General features: G+C 38.9%; 1 protein-coding gene across 1 annotated transcript in view; it reads right to left on the bottom strand.

Annotated features, from left to right (window-relative positions):
• The window catches only part of PCNX2 (pecanex 2), a 162,224-nt gene extending 142,663 nt beyond the window's left edge, over positions 1-19,561 (bottom strand). Inside the window, exons 1-5 of the mRNA XM_085315471.1 lie at positions 19,396-19,561; positions 12,987-13,192; positions 10,218-10,335; positions 7,888-7,924; positions 5,472-6,767 (exon numbers count right to left, since the gene is read on the bottom strand). Of these exons, the coding sequence (XP_085171597.1) occupies positions 5,472-6,767; positions 7,888-7,924; positions 10,218-10,335; positions 12,987-13,192; positions 19,396-19,548 (1,810 nt within the window). The 5' untranslated portion in view covers positions 19,549-19,561. The remainder of the gene's footprint in view (positions 1-5,471; positions 6,768-7,887; positions 7,925-10,217; positions 10,336-12,986; positions 13,193-19,395) is intronic.
• Positions 19,562-19,567: the final 6 nt, after the last annotated feature.

Here is a 19,567-nt window from a genome sequence, read left to right as displayed (position 1 = left end):
CCTATGTACATAAGCCTTTGGTCCACATCAGGATAATGCTGAAAAAMGTTTTACAGTTCAAATGAAGCAGCCGTTGTGTACAATCACAATACTGACAGCAAGTTATCCCAAATTTGAAGTTACCTTATTTTATTAGGTAATTGGAATGAAATTTTATTGAACTGTGACATTTCTCCAAATCTTTTTTTCTGCTTCATACTCCAGAGTCTCCCAGGCTTTTTCCTGTGGCTTGTATGTGCCTATCTCTAACCCAGTCTCCACAATTCACTCTTGTACGGTAAAATGCCACTGTCGTCATAATTTCAAATGCCATCTGGTTTGAAATCTGGTCAACTCGAACTGAGCTAATTAAGCCTGAGTCTCTTCTGTTCTTTAATTGCTGTGTTGCAGAATCTACTCCTTTCCACAAAACTACATTCCTAAACAGAAATTTTCATTTTAAAATATAGTTGCTGCCAATTGGTTGCAGAGATAACCAACTTCAAATCTCTTTACACTCCTGTCAGTACCTCATATGAAATAACAGCTTTAAGAGGTATGAACTGTCCCATTCATATCTCTGGGGAATATAGGACAAAAACCACAATACTTTAATTGACATTCCTAACCCTTTCTTCACTGATTGTTTCAGCAGAAACATCTAACTTACTTTTTTTTTTATCCACAGTCCAAAATGGCCTATTATTCCCCAAATCATTAAAATAAAAATCTGACATTAAAGCTGGACACCCATTAGAAGACAGCAGCCCAGGGAATCTGACGCAGTCCAGAAACTGCTGTAGAAGTTCAGTATGGGCAGTGAAAAAGCACATAGGAGCTGAACATTAATCCTGAAGCAGTAGGATAAACTAGTGATATGGACAGTAACAGGACAGGACAACTTAAGCACAGAAGTGATTTGCTCAAAATAATCCTTTTAGGCCCATAACAYGGCTGCAAATAAAATTAAGATTTCTGAGGTCACAGGTAAGTAATCTAATGATTAAAACCAACAATTATGTCAGAATAGAAACCTCTGAAATACCCTCATAATTTCTTTACAGATGTCAGCCTGCCCTTGAACATATTATTATCTCTTTGATTTAAAGATTCAAATTTTAAAATCTCAGCCTGTCAAGCTTTACAGATTGAGCATCAGATACAGAGAACTGAGTTCTTCACTCCATTTTCCTCCATCCAGAAGGGGATATGAAATGCCACAGAGTTCCCCTCTGGCACTTGGAGTGAGAAGGGACAGGACACTTAGCAAGGTTTTTTGCTGAAGGTGCTACTGTCTTAGCAGCAAACTCCCCTGTTGCAACCTMATATCACGGCTGTTATTTGGATAGGCGGCTCAATGCACAAGACCCCTCTCTCTCATTGCCATATGACAAGCTATAGCTCTCTTTCTCACATAGGGGGAGAGAAGAGAAAGAATCTAAAAATACTCATAGAAGTATGTTTTAGCTTTTTATAGGAGAAGGATAATTGCCTAGGATCCAGAAGAACTCACTCAAGGTTGTGGTTTGTGCACTGCCCAGAATGATGAGTACCTTTTCTAAAAAGAGCCTGCAAAACATCTAAATTCAGGCCAAGTAGTTCTGGTTTTTGTTCTTCCATGCAGGTCCCCACCACTCCCACGACTAGTTTTGTTCCCCGGGTGATAACATTATCTGTCCTAGATTCCAAGTCAACTGTGTCAGAGGAGACAGTACATGAGCCTTTGCCCTGCATAAATCTGATGTACAGCTGCTCTTACTCAGCTGCAGATATGTCAGAGGAGCCAGAAGCATAGCAATAAACCTGACTTTCTCTATGCATCTCAAAGACTGAAGAAAATTTGCAGTTGCCCTTCAACAGGCCTTCATTATGTGGGTGGTGAAAGTTTGATTCAAAACTGAAAGGACACTGGCCTGAAAGTCATTTTTAGCAATGGTGTCAGTAGTACTTTCTCACGATTCAAAAGAGATGAGGTGGCAACCGAACAGCTCTTAGACAGCTTTTTTATGTACCATATTTTAACACATTAAATCTGGCATCACTGGTGGGGTTAAGCAAGGCTTTAATTTCCTTGTATTGCATTTTATTGAGCTGGCTATTGGCAATGGCTTTTGCGGTCAAGACAATATATCGTCTGCTTCCACACAATTCACMAGTGTGTGAAGTAAGCGTACATAAGAATCAGCTCTGACATTCACTCACTTTCAAGACTATTCTGATTAGCAAGTTTCCCTGCCTTCTCCACATTATGCAAAATATCAGCTTTCTTACACGCAGCTCTGAATATTTAGCTTTCCATGAATTTGCCAAGTTTCTCACATTTCCTAATACATACCTTTGTGCAGTGTACTTCATGCTCATTTGGACAAGATGCCTATTATTAGTTTTTGCCAGTTAAGGGTTTGCAAGGTTAAAAGAACAATCAACAAACATAAACAACCTCTGCCCTCAAAACTTCTGGCACATTGCTTGATTTGCTCTATATTCYCCCCCCACACAAACCCTAGGATTTTTTTGAACTACCACTTTAATGTGGGAATAATATTTATTCAGATTTGTTCTAAAATGCTATTGTGTTAAAGCAGATTTGTAATTGCACGACTRTAAACAAATTAGAGGTTTTCTCATTCCTAAAATTAAGTCCTATTTGAGGAAGCAGCCAGTAATGACAGTAATTTATTTTAGCAAGCAGCACRTTCTGCTTTGGCTGGAAAAATAAGTCTTACTTTTAAAAATAACTGCCTTTGAACTACCTCTCTCCAGCTTAAAAAATTCAGATTCTATCTCCTTTTTTCCCACAGCACCAGTATGACAAGGTCTAGGAGAAACCACACAGCGACAGAAGCCACAGCTTTCTGTTCATGTTTGAGTGCTCTGGTTTTCCTGGTCCTGCTCCTTTTCCAGGATGACACAGGCTGAACCAGGATCAGCTCAGCCCGCCCTAGAAACAAGCAGGACAGCTCAACTATGTACACATGTAGCTTAACCTCACTAAATATATAGACTTAAGAGTAGGAAATTCAGTTCTGGTCACTTAAAGTAACAGATTGGTTTGAGCGAAGAATCAGAATCCTCATGTTTCCTAAGGACCATGGATTTAGTTAAGAACCACGTTTGCTAGATCTACAGCCTAATGACTGCACACACAGTAATGAAGTCTTTTGGGGGAGAGTGTAGTCAGTGTGCAATCTATGAGTTTATCTGATTCGTTCTGGTCACTTGTTTCTTTCCTTTATGTAGTTAGTCTTCCGCTTGTCTGAAAGGCATTTATAGATTAGCTACACTTTTTTTTTTTACTTTCCTCCGAAATTTTATCAGTTCAATTAAGCATCTATCTTTTCCAGCTAAGTCACATCACACAGAAGTCAAAATCCTGTGAAAATATTCTTTTTGCTACGGCTGAGGGGTAGCAAAGATCCCCACACATTTGCCACAACTCTTGCTCTGTTGTGTGGGGAGGGCAAGGAGGCAACTCTTCTATCCAAGTAACCCTTGGTGGGCACTGAGCCCATGGAGAGGCTCTGTGCCGGTACTGAGAGGGGCAGTCACTCAGCAGCAGATCGGCAGAGGAGGCTCAAGCTGAAAGAAAATTGCTCAGTACCTGCCTCAGGAAGCCACAGAGTATGGACTGGAGCCAGCTACGCACACTGATAAACTAGATAAAGCACAGCAGAAACTGCTCTGAAGAATGAACAGTCTGAGAAGAACAGACTGGTAAGATTAGATTGACCAGGGAATGGAGAGGAAGAGAAGTATAGGAGAACTGAACACAAACTRTGGGGAGGCAATGACTTTAGGTGAGCTAAAGAGAGTGGAAAAGACTAGAATAGCAACACAGAACRGACTGCTAGGAAGAACAGAGGGAAAGATGAGAGAAGTAATATGGAAAGTAATGAAATAGGGAAGTAGCACAGGCGAGAAATAGTGTGGCTAAATAGAAAAGGGAAGAACGGGAGGAGAGAAGTCACAAAACTAGAAATATAAAATAGAAGGAAAAACRGATATGAGTGAAAGGTGGAGCAAAATAAGCATTTAGTACATTTCATAGGACAAAAAAGAATAAATAGAATTAGGAAAGAAAGAGCGAAAGGCAAATGGAATCTACAAGAAAACAAATCTACCGAGAACACAAAAATATCTACACAGTTTTCCCTATAAGGTGAAAAAAATGAATATTTTTTTTTTTTTTTTTTTTTAATAAAGGTAACAAATCTTGAAGGCAGTTGTGATTTTTTTGTGCAATGAGAGGCTCTTGAGTTAGCCAGGATAGAACTCCCCTATAGCCTACCCTCGGAAAGGGATATGATTCTTAAACAAGAGCGAAGCGGTTTTGCTAAGCTTCATTAAGTTCCTCAAGTTCARTGGAAAATAGGTTATTTAGATTACTTTCTTTAAGGTCGTTTTAGAATATACATTAGTAAGGAACAACTTAATATAGGATCTAAAGTAAACAGATAACATTTTGGAGAAGAGGAGGAAGTTGATTGTTGTATTTGACTTTCGCCCACATCCTCTGAAACAGGAAATTGCACCAATCACTTGGTAGGTTCTCTGGGATTCCATACACCTTTATTGCATGCTATCTTACATCTTCAAGGAACAGTCCTGCCAGTTTTGCCTAGAGTTGATAAAGCAGTTACAAGCAATGTTCCTTGATAACAGAAAGGAAGCACAGGGGAAGAGAATTAGCAAAGGTGACAGCAAGAATACAAATTAGAACAGGTCTATCTATAGAAGTGTTATAAATTGTAGTGCATATATGTTTTTAAAATACCTGTTTGAGATTTGCTTGAATAGTAAATGAAAGTCCTTTGAATTTAATGGAAACTTGCAAGAAAATATACCATTTTTAATAAAATACTACAGGTCTTCACTGAAAACAACTCCCAAACTTTCTTCTTTAAAACACATATATTTTCATTTTAAGCAACTCAAAGTCAAAACTCTTACCTACCAAGAACAAATTTATGATTTATGATTTTCTTAATTATAAACCAACCATAACAGTCCAGGAATTATAAAAATGTATGTGTCCACACACGTTTATTAAAAGTTATACATGACCAATGACAATTCTAGCTTTTTAAATACTGCAGACACAYGGAAGACTTCAACATGCCTCTGACAAGATGGGCAATGGCAGGTACAACACTGTAGCTGTACTGATTTTTGTAAGAATGTTTTTCAGTACGCCAACAACCCAGGCCTGCCAAATGCAAGCTATTCTAGTAAAAAATATGTCAGCTACTTGGCCTTCACTGGATTTGGCATAAGATTTTTCAAAGGAGCTGAAGAAACTAAAAATATTCAGAAACTGCAGCTGACATTGCACACTGTTTCAWTAAAACTTCTTGTCTTACACAGCCCACCCTTCTCTGACCCTTTAAATAAAGTTCTCCCCTTGGAATTTGCCCTACTGCAGACCAGATTTAGTTGCCATAAATAATCATCCTGATTTGCTTACTTCAAGGGTTGTAAATCATGCATCGTACCTCCAACAGACCCGTTTTCTTTCGTATTCTCCATTTTGACAGTGGATTGATTTGATGCTTTCATTTTTGAGGTATTAATGGATTCCAGGAGGGAGACAAACTCTAGAAAGTTAGATTCATTGGGCATCTGCCCTTCTTTAGCTTCCAAGTCAGATTTAGAAGTTGGTAAGGTCTTTTCTTTGTCAGTCACCTCTATGAAATTCTTACTTAAAAGTACATCTGTCCCACTGTCTACRCTCAGCACCCGAATGTGCCTCTTTTCATGCGCAGTTCTACAGGACTGTGGATCTAGGTTCTGTTGATCCTCTTTAGGATTGAAAGCCACAACCTGTACATTTTCAGAAGCATTTTCCTCATTTGGATCTGAATGGATGTTAGTTTCTAAAGGAGTATTTGCTGGATTGCTATGCTCCTTTACTATGTTGTCTGGATCACCAGATTCATAGCCAGAACACTGGTTGGATGAGAGATCTGCCTTTAAAACTTCTGGAGTTCTTTCACTTCCACTGACTTCTGGACAAGTCTTACCTTTGCTGTCATCAGACAAATCAAAAGTTATAACAGGAATTCTGAGCTGTTCATTAGTTTGCTGACTCTGCTGATCTGCTGTAATTATGCTAGAGCTGAGGGCTGAGCTTGATCTCTGAGTACCCAGAGCCCTCAGATGGACAGAGCCTCCTACATCACTGAGGGTGTCTGGTGTACTACTCATAGTGATGACAATTTTAATGGGTTCACATAGTTGGTCTCCAGGAAGAGAGTTGTCAACAACAGCAACAGCAGTCTCACTGTCCGAGCAGTCAAGGTCCTCATTGGTATTATCAGCATTACACAAACTTTCCACATGGTCGGGATCTTTGGCTGCAATGGCATTGCAACGTGGGCAGCTACTGGTAAAGCTTGCCTGGGGTGATCCATCCGGCAATTTCTCTCTTTTGCAGCTTTTTGGATTACTCAAGTGGTCTGAAATAACTGAGTTTTCACTGTCCCACGGCTCCAAAGAAACTCCAGTCCTTAAAATGTCACCTTGTGATGGAGAAACATTGGAGAAAATTTTAACTACATTGCTGTCCACAAGAATATCTTGTGATCCGTGCTGTCCAGATGACTGTCCCTTCTCTTCTTTTTCATTTATTCCATTACCAGAACATGTTTCCACAGTAGCTGGTTTTGCCACTATTGCTGATGTGGTGGAACCCGAAGCAGAGGCTGTAGAAACGGGTAATGCATCTGCTTTGATACAAGGTGAGGTAGATGAAATTGGTAGTGCAGCCTGCTCTTCTAATACTGTAACCCCTAATGAAAACACACAAGCATTAGGCCTAACAAACAGGAACACTGTGCATTATTGAGCTACAACCTTTAGCTAGTAAAAACTGTTAGAGAGCAGAACAAAGGAAGCACAAATAAAGTAAATGACAATGGTAATTCTAAAGCAAGGATCTTAATGGTTAGCTAGATGTAAAATACTATGAAAGCAAGTAGAGTTAGAGATAATGCTTTAGAGGAGAATAACTATCAGAGTGATTAAACAAGCCATTTGTGATGATAAATAGGAATTAGTGTTTTATGTGAAGTTGTGTGCATACTATAAATCATACTAAAAACATTGTGTCCTGAGATTAAAAGGGTGTTCACATATATGAAAGCTGCTGTTCTAGCCTTTACCTGGAAAGTCTTTCAAGTCAAGACTGGTAGAGTAGTATGTTATTATTATGTCATTAAATAATCAGAATAACCACTTCTTCACAAGAAATAGTGAACAACAAAACTAAAACGTTTTACCTAGAATTATTCTCACTTAGAGATAGAAGAAAAAAATAAACCAATGTGGCAAAAGTTAGTTACATCACCTAGYGTAATATCTAAATGGTCTCACAGCATATAGGGATCAACTTTCACAAAACAGAAGAATCATTAAATATGCTGAGACACCTCAGTGATTGGATCTGTAGGCAGAGCACGTTTAGCTGGAAATGTTTGTGTTAATGAGCTAAGGGTCATTAATGGCAAGAAGAGTCTACAGTCAGATGGCGTTTAAGGCCTTTAAGATGGGAGCTGAGCTGTGGCTTCCTGTTTCAATGCCTTCCAGAGGACACAGAGCTTCCCAAGAATATGCGACAAAGGCTTCTTCTATCTCCTCATATCAAAACAGGGAAGCTGCTTCCACACCCACCAAGAAGTTGTGGCCCAAAGAGCTTGGCTAACAGCTGAGAATTTACTCTGTTAGAATTCCCTTAAGATTGTTTTCTTGAGGTTTTCCATAAAGCTCCTAACATGAGACATGACAGAACCTGCTGTGGAGTCTTGTGTGCCTTTTCTTTTTTCTTTCTTTCTTTTTTTTGGAGGGGGGGGAGAGAACAACAAAAAATGATTAAATAAAGGTTTAAAGAGTTTTATAAAGCTTTCAAGGTACCTTTGAGATCTTCAATAGTTTCACGTGTTGGCAGCTCCTAAAGAGTAATAAACCATGCAAAATTAGTATGGGTTTCTATTAAATATTATTAGAAAAAAAATACCAATGCCATAGTCATCAGATCAGAGGTTAATTATAGTATTGGTTGCTAAATTAAGTATAGTATTAGTTGCTAAACATGACTGAAATTTGGACTTGTTCCTTGCACATAACRCCAGGAGGGAAGGAAGGAAAAAGAAGAAAGGAGGAGGAACGGAGATGATTATTGAACAGTCAGGCTACAAATTGCATCACTGCAATTAGATCTGTGATGCTTGGGGAGAAAAAAAATCTAAGATTTTATAAGATACCTTGCAGTCTCTAATCTAGTTTCTGTTATTTGTTTTTGTTGTTTGTTCTTTTTTGTTTTGGGGCTTTTTAAAAATCATTAAGGAATAGAATGCATTCATCTGTTTCCCTTTTCAAGCTATATGTTTCCAAATCACCAAAGTGTTCACTCCAGCCCTTGGTAGCAATTTCTCAATAAAACACTAGAGGGAAAATCCATTAAATTATCTTAGAATCATTTACATTGCAAGCAACCTCCTGAAGTCGTTTAGTCCAACTCTCTCCCCAGCCCAACACACTCACACACACACACTCGAAGTACATCGTTACAGCAGGTTGCTCAGGGCAGTGCTCAGTAGAGCACTGGAAACGTCCAAGGATGGAGTATCCACAACCTCTCCAGACAACTTCTTCCAGTGTCTAGCCACCCTCACGGTAAAAAAATTTCTTTAGATTCAATTGAAATTTTCTATGTTCCAACTTGTCTCCATTGCTTCTTGCCCTGTCACTGCCCACCTCTGAGAAAAGTCTGCTCAGTCTTCTCTATACCCTTCCGTTAGGTAGCTGGAGACAGCACTAAGTTCTCCTTTCAGCTTTTACAAGGCTAAAACATTTCATCAGCATGTTCTCATACAACATGTACCCCTTTTCCCCAGTCATCTTGGTGGCTTTTGCTGGATTAACTCCAGCATGTCAATGTCTGTCTTGCACTAAGGAGCCCAGACCTGGACACAATACTCTAGATGCATACTTCAGCACTCCAAACTGAACAGCCCAGATTTATAACTAGAAAAAAGTTATTGAGAAAAATTAATGTGCCATTTCCTCTCCTCTGGCTGACAGGCACAAAAAACTAAGACAAAATAATAAGCATCTCCTGCAAACTCATGGTAGCATGCTGGCAGCAAGGAAAGAAGGTAGGTTTGACTAGACCTGATCTATACATTTGGAAATAGGAGATTGGAATAGGGTCCCAAGGAGAAATTAGTTTGCAGAGGCAAAATGGACAAAAAAACAGAATACTGCAGGGACTGAGACAGAAACAAGGTGAGAAATATTTCACCTGGTAAAAGAAAACTGTTAATGTCTGTGAATAACACAGATGCTACAGAAAGTTAAAACCACTCTAGAAAATGAGGAAATAATTCTGATTCAAAACAGAGTTTAAATAGTTTGCAGTATATAGGGAAGCAAAGGCAGGAGGGAGAGCATGGAGACAATGAAAGATCAAAAAGCTACTTATTTAGAGATCACTAACCATCCTCTGCACTGAATGAGGCAGGAGTCCTGTAGAAAAAATAGCATTGGATCACATAATTAAAGATTTTATCATTATACATGGGGAGCAGCTTAAGCCTACACAGATAGTGTTCATTCTGTTTCTTAATTTTTGAATATTTGACTCTTCAACCTTCTCATGACTGTTTCTTATTATTGTTTCTTTAATATAACATGTATGTACACCATCTTCATCTCTTCATATTCTTTACTGATTTAAGAAGCGTGACCAGTGGCTTGGAACATATATATGTTTTAACYTCATGTAGACATCTCCTGGATTTAAATCACATTTTTTTATGCTTACTACTCTACTCCAGGAGTAGATCCCTTCCGAGGCAATGACAGGCTGCTCTGATTGCATTAGCAATGCACAGTAGACATATCCTTTTTTCACTGTACACAAGCCTATCCCTTCTCTGAAAGCAGCTGTGAACACTAGGTGCTTTTGGCAAGATTTACAAAGGCCACTTGGCATTTACAGAGCAGACAGACCGCTCCAGAGGCTTACAGAATAATCTACAGCTTTGCAAACTCAAGCCTTTGGGAAAAGGCTAAGGCCAACCAACACCAGTTGTATATAAAGTGCCTCCAGGGAACCACTGCCTACTGTTTATCAGCAGAGCTATGCTTTAAGTGATAAGTACTTGACAATACAAAAATCCATACGGTAAGCGGTGTATTGCACAAAATGAAAATACTACAACAGAAAACAGCATACTAACCATCACTCCAGATGAGTTCTGTGAGTGGAGAGTCTGCACTCTTGAACTGCTGTCACTTGTTGGAGTAGAGTCATTTTGGTTGATCTCAGCAATTATATCATTATCTCCCATGTTATTGCTGAAACAGAGGGAAAAGGAAGCAAAAAAAAAGAGAAAAAGAAAAATCAGAGGATCGCAATGAATCTGTGAGGAACCTGAAGAATAATAACAGAATGAGAATTAACAGGACAATGTGATCAAGTGACAGCATGTTTCTTCACTTCTAAAAGACSAGTGCTGAAAATTACTATAATTCCTTTTGTTATTGATCCTTTCCAAGGAGACTTCCTAAAAGCATTTTTTTCCTCATTTAAAATGATTCTGGTGTTGTAGGAAAGTGGGACATTGCTATAAGAAATGTAATGAATGTAATGACATCTCTTCAAACAGATTAAATTTAACAATGCACATATTAGAGGCAGCTTGAAGTAATAAGCATTTCATTCGTGGATGCATTCAGCTATCCACTAATTCTTTCTGTACTTCTACTATTTTTTTCAGTGGACATAGACAAATATTTCTGTACAAGACTTACTAAATGAGAACAAACACATTTTCTGTTTCTCAGGTGTAATACAACAAATATTTAGYTGAAAAAAATCATTGCTATGGTAAAATACCAAAAAGTGCTTTTTTTTCCATATTCACTTTTAAAACACTATACTGTTTTTAAAGCCATTATGCATTATGAGCATTAAAAAAATCATTATAGACATGTATAATCCATCAGATCATTTACCTGTAAGTCCCAGTCATCTTCCCACAGACTTTTTCTGTACTTAGCTGGCTTCAAAAACTTCAAGTAACCTGCCTACTACCAGGGTCTGTTTAAAAGTTTCTGTCATCCACCTAATCAAAGTATAAAAATTTTTATTTGCTGATCAAGGGCTAAATAATTGAGTTTTGTGACTACGACCTTGTAAGAGGAACATGTTATAGGATTTAACATGCAAGTTTTAAGGGATAATAACTTCTCAGTTTAAAAACTGGCAGAACAATCAAAGTTTGTATTTGTTTCATTAAATAGGAAAACACTTAAGTTCCATTTAAATTTCAACAAACTTAGAACAATAGATGGACCTCTTAAATTACTGTATCAGTTGTCTGTAAATAGGAAATAGATTTGTGAGTTCGTGATACACAGGAATAGCAACGTCACTGCTAGGAGCGTAGCACAGACGTGTGTAAAGACATAAAAGAACAGTAGCATCACTATATACAGATAAGTTTTCTAATAGGTAACTTGCATAGCCTTAACAGTAGCAGAGTTCTCAGTAGGGACTGCAAATGCACTAAAACAGCAAAGTAAGTTCACTCATATAGAGCTTTCTGCTGGCAGTCATAACAAACCCACTCAGTTTAAGCTTTGTTTGGGTATTTCAGTGCTGCAAACAGTCTTGGATGTACCTTACTTCAGAATTTTTCACATCTGCCAGTGTTCGGGAAGACTGAAAGCTGCTTGCCAGCTTCATTTGCTTCTGTGTGACTCAAGCTTGTAAACTCAGCAGGAGAGCTCAGTTTTAATGTATTCCATAGATTTTCAGTAAACACACAGGAATATTCTACACACACATAAATCTGGAAAAAAATAATACTAGTCTTTAGCCCAATGCTATTTTCCCTTTAATGTTATCTCAGTTTGGATGTAGCCTTATCAACTTTGAGAGTTTATTTTCAGCATAAACAGTATTTGGCTCYTTATAGACAGAAGAGGCTAAAATACCTATTAAATAACCCCTGAAAAATAGAAGCATCTCCAGCTTTCCCCATGAACAGTACTACAGAAGAATCACAGGAATCACAGTTACAAAAAAGTAAGGGAGGAAGAGACCAACACATCTACATTTGGTCACAGATAAACTACTACAAGCACGCAAAGGCAATAGGCTCTCAGGCTTTTAAAGCCAGGGCATGAAGTATTTTCTTGGCCAMCAGGTGCAGGTCACTTCCTCCCTTCTTCCCAGGTCAGCATTGCAAGGATTTCACTATGTTCCTCTAAGTCCCAAGCAATTACCCAAGGTTTTCTTAGAACCAGAATCCCCACTAGTTAAGGTAATGCATTACACAGACAGACTTTAGTAACAATACAATCTCTTTATCATATACATGTAGAGTAACACACAGCCTTTAGCAAGCCTAAGCCCAGCACTTTCTAGACCTATTGTATCTCATTCTAGCATTTTAAGGAGCCAAGTGCTTCCTTGCACCTCTTAGTGAGTAGCTGCCCCAGGGGCYTGAACCTTGCTAAAGTGCTTCCTGGATCTTGCTGGAAAAAGTCTCATCCTAAAACGACCTACTTCATTACAGAAGAGCCTGGCACTTTATTCTCTCTGATGAAGACAGAGCTCTTCTCCCTGACTCTTAAACTTCTTTAGGTTAGATGTAACACCAGGAAAAGCTTTTCTACCGCTCCTCCAGCACTTAGGCTTCCTTAGAAAACTTCTTCCAGCTCTYTCCCAGGATCTTTCATCACCTCCAAAACAGGTCTCTTTCTCTGCCTTCCTCTCCCTTCATCAAGCCCAGCTACTGCCCCACTCCTGGATCAGGTGCTTCATCACAGGTATGCTGGAGTCACCAAACACAAAAACAGTAAGCAGGTCTTAAGAAGTGCTGTTCCTTATACAACTGTAAGGAGTTTCCTTACAGTCAACAGATTTCTGCTATGCAAGACCATGGTGCACACTTACTCCTTTTATGAAATTTGTCAAACTGTGCAGTGAAAAAACTTACCTACAATTTGGTGGTTTAACTGTGTTTCCTTTTGGGACTTCTGTATCTTTACATTGCCTTCCATTTTTTCTTGAGATCTTTTGTTCAATTACTTCACCTTTATCAAACATAAGATGCAGTCGGTAACTGATCACCTTTATTATTGTGAAGAACACTGTCACTGAGCTGCAGTATACAAAAACTGTGATGGTATTCGGTGGGAAAGCCTACAGAAAAGAATAATAAAKAAATTATTACAATAGTTTATTTTCAGAAGATGCCACTAAAATTTTCCAAWTCATTTTCAAAACTGTTTTATTTCATATTGTCTGTTATTTGTACTTCTACTGAGTTTTGCAAAYCCAAGTATTGCCTCTCTGTATAGCATATCTGAGTCTCGCTTACCAGCATGTTGTAAAGATTGGCTCAAATTTTAAACCATTGTACAAGTTCTTCTTTTGCCTAGCTATGGATGTTAACTCCTTTCTTAACAAAATCAGTAAAATCTCACAATCAATAAACTACCCCATTCCCAGGCTAGTTGTAGCTGCAACCTTTTCTAAATCACGTGCTTATAAAAATGCACACAYAAAATGAAACTATCTACAAACAGGAAATCCCCTTCCAAAAATTCTGTCATCTTACTCTGCTTCTCAGTTCTGACTTAAGAGTAAAGTGCTGTAGTTCAATCTCATTTTACTAACACTTCACAGCATGTCTCTAGATATCTTCATTGATAAAGAACTTTAAATAATTAAACAGAACTAGTCAAAACAAGTGAATAAAATGCATCTAGACAGCCAGCCTCTTTGAACTCTTTTTTTAAAATGTTCATAATTGTTAATTTGCAGCTGTCTGYGATCTGTCTGCTGATCTGTGATGAGCACCATATCTCCTAGTCATTAAAATGAATTATAATTCAACCATAGCTTGAAAAGTCCTTTCATAGATATGACATACTAACAACACTTTCATATGTAAGTACTTTCTTACTGTAAAGGGAGAATCATATCAATGGATAGTTGCAGTTATCATTGAAGAGCCAAAGCCCTTACTATTATTGTTATGGAACGCCCTTATGAATTGTTTCTGTTCAGTTGCAGGCTCACAATGAAATCTCTTACTGCTTTGTTTTGTTTAAATAGTGTTACTATATTCCTGCGCAAACTGTAGCAGGAGCAAAAAGGAAGACTCCCAATATTCAAGGACTGCTTAAAGTCTACTGAGGCTAATTTTTAAGAACAGTCTTTACTTTGGGTCCTAAATCTTTCATTTTAAATACCAGCTTTGAAGCTGAAGCAGCATTTGGATGTAAAAGATGAGAAGTCTTTAGCTTAGAAATCTTTTCAGATTCAGAAAAAAACCACGCTCACCACATGTAGGTGAGGAATGGACATGAATTAGGCATCCTTACTTCATTGCTAAAACAAGCACAGTGTTTCTCTTGATGTTGAAATTATAACTGAGTGGGCTGCTTTTCTGCTTTTGGCTAAGTGACGCKGTATACTTTCAAGATGTAGATGTGAAAATTTTCAGGTATATCCTTTTTTAGGACTATTCTGATTCATACATCAAGAATCTAAAGGTGGAGAAACTATTTAGCATGTAGGCATTACTAATGATACCTAATGAGAAATACATTTACTTTCTACAAGTTGAGGCTTAGTCTGTTAGAGTACTTCATGGTACTATGCACATACCAAAATTAAGCATATCCTTCATCTCTTCACTGAACCTGGACCAGAAAGAGCATCAGTCTGCAAGACAACGCTTGGAGTAGAAATTCTGGTGGATAAGGTTAAAGAATTTGTATTTTGTAACTAAAGTATGAGTAATGTATTTGCAAAAAAAAAAAAAAAAAAAAAAAAAAAAAAGAAGAAAAATAATGTTGGGTTTCACAGAGAATGATAGCCAATTATTTGTAAGGATTTGTTCAAATGAGGGATTTGTTCACTTTCTGAGGAATCTCTTCTCCTTTGCACTAAAAAGCACAGACTGACCACTCGTTATTAAATAACACCTTAGAATACATCATTATCCAGCATAAATGAGCCASTGGGAAAGAAGTGCTTGATAGGTGACATTCCTAAAGCTTAACACTCATTGCAGGAATATTGTCAAGAGAGTACAAAAGAATAAACTTACGATAACACAGTATATGTTTGTGTGGAGCACACTACAAGAAAGAAAGAATCAAAGGAAGCTTCTCAAATTTCAAAGTGAAAAAGAGGCCCAGTTTTGCCAAATGCTGCACGCTGCACGCCATCACCCCTGCCCTGTAACCAGACTGCCCAGGCAGGCACCCTGTGCCTCACTGGCATCTCCCTGCAGGTCTGCCCCACAAACAGTACGCATGTTCACAATTCCAAAACTGCCTATGTGTTCATATCACTATGGTTGGTGTTCCCAASTATTGATACATGAAAGCTATAAAATCTGCCTGAATTAAGGAAGAATTAAATTATAGACCACCAAGGAATTACATGATAGATTCACTTTTGATGTGTTACAGTTATAATTAGCCTGGTTTCCTATGGAAATTAGGCTTTATAATCACACCATGTGTCTATGTATCCATCGCCTCCCTCTATCCCCTCTGCTGAATTAATTAGTTCTGTGGCCACTTTTAACTCACTTTGGTAGAACACACCCCACTGAGCATGCACACGCACCTCCTATATTAATGAGAGGAACCCACACAGCAATCTTGCCTTCTGAATGCCCCAGTCACAGGAAAAGCTTCAGCTGAGTTGACACTATTACAAACTAGAAAAAAAACATTCACAAGCCCAAATCCAYTAGAGAACAGCTTCATGAGATTCCACAAGTTTCTGTGGAAGCTGTAGCTCTGGMTTTCCTTGCTCTTATCCAGTTAAAGGCTCCACCATGATATACTTTTTGTTTTCCAGTTGCTTCCACTGTTATTCCCTGCACCAGAACATATTGGGGTCACAGGCAGAAATATAGGTTTATACATTCCAGATGTGGCCTGATTTACTACTGCAAATGCAACACAAAGCTGATGTGCCCATGCTGGAAGGGCATTTGACTGGGACTTCTGCCCGTCCAGAGATTCCAGACGAATGGCCAAATTCTTCATATTTCTGCTAATATTATTCAGTTTGTACAAAGGCAAAAACTAACTTTGCATTATTTTAGTGTATTTCTAATTCAATACATTTGACAGGGAAAAAWTGATCAGTATGGGCACTGAACCACCAGTGTTTCTAAACTTTTAGAATGTTTCCACAGCAGCATAAACATAAAAAMGTTTTATGTCATTATATTGTAGGCCTCTACCCTAAGGTGACCGAAACATGTATTTCCTAACATTGAGACGTGTCATCTTTGAACAAAGTAATAAAGCTTGTAAATGGAACTGAATAATTAAAATTGGCTGGACCCAGCTGTATCCCACCTCAYGCTGGCTGTCTGAGTCACCTGAAGTTAGATGGTGCTATGCCTGGGCCTTGGTATCTTGGTATGCCACAGAACCCTAAGTGAGATGGCAAATAAATATACAGTCAGCTAACACAGTAAGACTTGCAGAAGAAAGAGTAGGAAATATGATATTGAGGCAAAAGAGAAATATTTTGATGATAATTTATCTTCAGTTAATAACTTAGAGATGTCCACTACACAGTGTAAAAATGTGGAAAAATAGGCAGTGAATAAAATTACAAGGAAGTAAGTTCAGTTTCAAGTGTTCATCCTAYCTCACAGTAAATACAGTCAGTACAGTGTAGCTTACCCCTCTTTCGTAGAGGTATATGCATCCTTACCTTTACTGAAAGATAAAGTGGGGAAAAGTGTGGTCAAATGGGACTGGAAGCAGCTGACATGCAGCTAGTTCAATTAGTGCTTACTTTTAAGTAATTTGTTTGTGTGCCCATACCATTACAATGCCATGTTGTATTTATGCTATTATAGTATGAATTTAAAACCTAATGCAAAAGAAGTAACGAGTCTTTAAAACAGTAAGTTCAAGAGAGTTCTCTGTCCAAAAAATGGCAGAAGAAGCACACACTAAACCATTTTGATGATTCATCAAAATGTGGATATGCACTGTCCTGCAGCATGTAAAATAAGCTATAGTACAAGMATTCTGAAAGTCATCTCTCTGCTTCAGTGGTGTTCTACCAGGGCTGAATTTAGCCAACGTGCTTTTTATGACAAGTGCTGCTATTTTCATGCACAGAGCATTTGGAAATCCTGTGCTGTTTGGCGAAATAAAGTAATGAATTCATAATTCATTATGATGTTTGACAAAGCAAAATTACAAGAGCTCTCATTACTATTTTGAAAGTCTTTTTTAATAGCAGTGATGCTCCAAATATTTTTCTATGCACATGGATGTGCCTTTTCAAAAGTAGGGAAGTTAATAATGGAACTATTTAATAATAGCTAATGCAAAGCAAGCTATGCTGACAATGCTATAGAATGAAATCCTCAGTCTACACAACAGAAACAACTTGATACTATAAGCTTCCTGACCCTACTTTGTCCACGTCTCAGCTGACCTACTGGGAAAAATCTCAAAATTGTTGGATGAATTTTCATATTCCATTGAACTCAAAATGTTTCAACGTGACTTTCCGACTTTGACAAAGGCTCGATTAAGACGATCCAGAACAAAGCCATTTTTTTTAAATAGTATTCTATTTTGTTTTGATTTTACCATTTCAAGGATGCCAGTAACAGCTTTAGCTGAATCCAAAATTATTGGTGTTAAGTGTGTGTGTGTGTAATGCAAATATCATCCCAAATTTTACCAAATATAAAACCCAAAAGAAAACCTTTAATTAAAAAGCAGGTTCAAGAGGCAAGAACATATCTAACTTGCATAATGCTTATGAAGACCAACCAGCATAATACATGCATTACCGCTATCAAGGATAAAAAATTCCCATAGTGACACATTAGCTCAAGAACAGAGCTCTTGCATTTAACCAAATGATTCATCAGAAAGTCAGCCAATCAGCAAAAAAGCAAGTCCATCTGGATAAATAAATATGAAACCCATGAGAAAGAGAGATAAATTTAATAGATAAATCAGATCTTTCCTTTCCTTTAAATAACTTTCACTGCTTATCATAGTTCTAACCTACTATCTTTGGATCCCAGTGTTCTTTCTACGTAACTCTGTATGCTTTCTTGCATGCTACCAGTTTTTGAGATATTTCCCACATGGCAATACATATTCTTCCAGATACATCCCTACTTATATCAAATGGAAGAAAAGCTTTTCTCTTTTTTACTACACATACCAGTGACAGTAATTTCTACAACGTAAGACACTTGCTGGTGGGTATACAAAATAGACCTAGTTGCTCAGAAAACACTGTTGTATTGTTATCTTGGTTCAACTCCATAGGCAATGCTTAGAGGAACTCAGTGCAATCCATGCCACAAATGTAGTAAAGTGACTGATTTTTAAAGATGCCAAAATTATATCTCACAGAGATTTCTGACAACTTCGTGAATGCTCCTTGCTTTTGAAAATCAGGCCAATATCTGACCATTTGGGCCAGGCACCTTCTTAGAACTTTTTATCCCCCCCCCCCAAAAAAAAACACTCTATAGAAATTAGTTAACAATTTAGGAGTTACCATAAGAAYCAAATGAGTAGTAATTTTTTCCAGCAGAAGCAATAATAAGCAACACTGAAGATTAAACCAATAAAGTGATGCAATGATCCAGCAAACTGTATTTTTAAGCTTTCCTAACACGGTAGGAAAGTGCACACAAAAATAGAGTAAAAGTTTCAAGCTTTCAAAAAAAAAATAGATTTTAAAGTTTAGCAAACAAATCCTAGTTCTTGAAATTATTTTGGGGGAGTTTTTAATTTTTTGAACAAAGGGAGCTGCATATCRTGAAAAGCAATGTGACTCACCAGTGACATTCAGTAAGCATATTAATTATATTGGTATTTGGATTTTTCCACTGATTTAACCTTTCTCAGCAGAAAAGGCTGGGGGTAGACCTCAAAATAGATGTCTCTAAAGGCAAATTTGGTACCCAGGTTGACCTCTGTTCATTCCTCAWGTCTGTAGATCAGTCTCGCACGCCTCCAGAGGTACTCCCATCCGACGGCTTCAGCAGGACGGAGAGGCCAGGCCTCGGACCGCTGCACCGAGCCCATTCAGGGGGTCACCCCCGAGACGCAGAACCGCCAGGCCCAGTGCGATGGGCCTCCCCGACCCGTCGGCTTAACCGGTCGCTTCACCCCTCTGCATTACGCCGGCGCGGCTCTGCCTGCTGCCTCCGCGCGGGGGGGTCACACAGGAGGCACCGGAGGGAGGGAGGGAAGACCCCCCCCCAGCCCACCCCGCCGCGGGAGGCAGCCCCGCGGCGCGGTCCGCTGCCCCCGGGCCCCGCCGCGAAATGGCGTCGCCGCGCGACCCCCGCCGCCGCCGCCGCCGGGGCTCACCAGGTGCAGGGCCAGCGGCAGCGTCAGCAGGAAGAGCCATAGGTAGAGGTGGCAGCTGTTGGTGAAGGCGCCCTGCTCCGGGTCGTGGTACCAGCCGCCGGTCAGCGCCGCCCACACGCCCTGCGCCACCAGCCGCGCCGCCGGCGACACCATGGCGGCCGCCCGCCGCCCC

This window comes from Rhea americana, unplaced genomic scaffold, assembly GCF_003343005.1.
Source record: "Rhea americana isolate MKP2758 unplaced genomic scaffold, rheAme1 scaffold_43, whole genome shotgun sequence".
Classification (NCBI taxonomy): domain Eukaryota; kingdom Metazoa; phylum Chordata; class Aves; order Rheiformes; family Rheidae; genus Rhea; species Rhea americana.
This window is presented reverse-complemented; position numbering and strand designations above follow the sequence as displayed.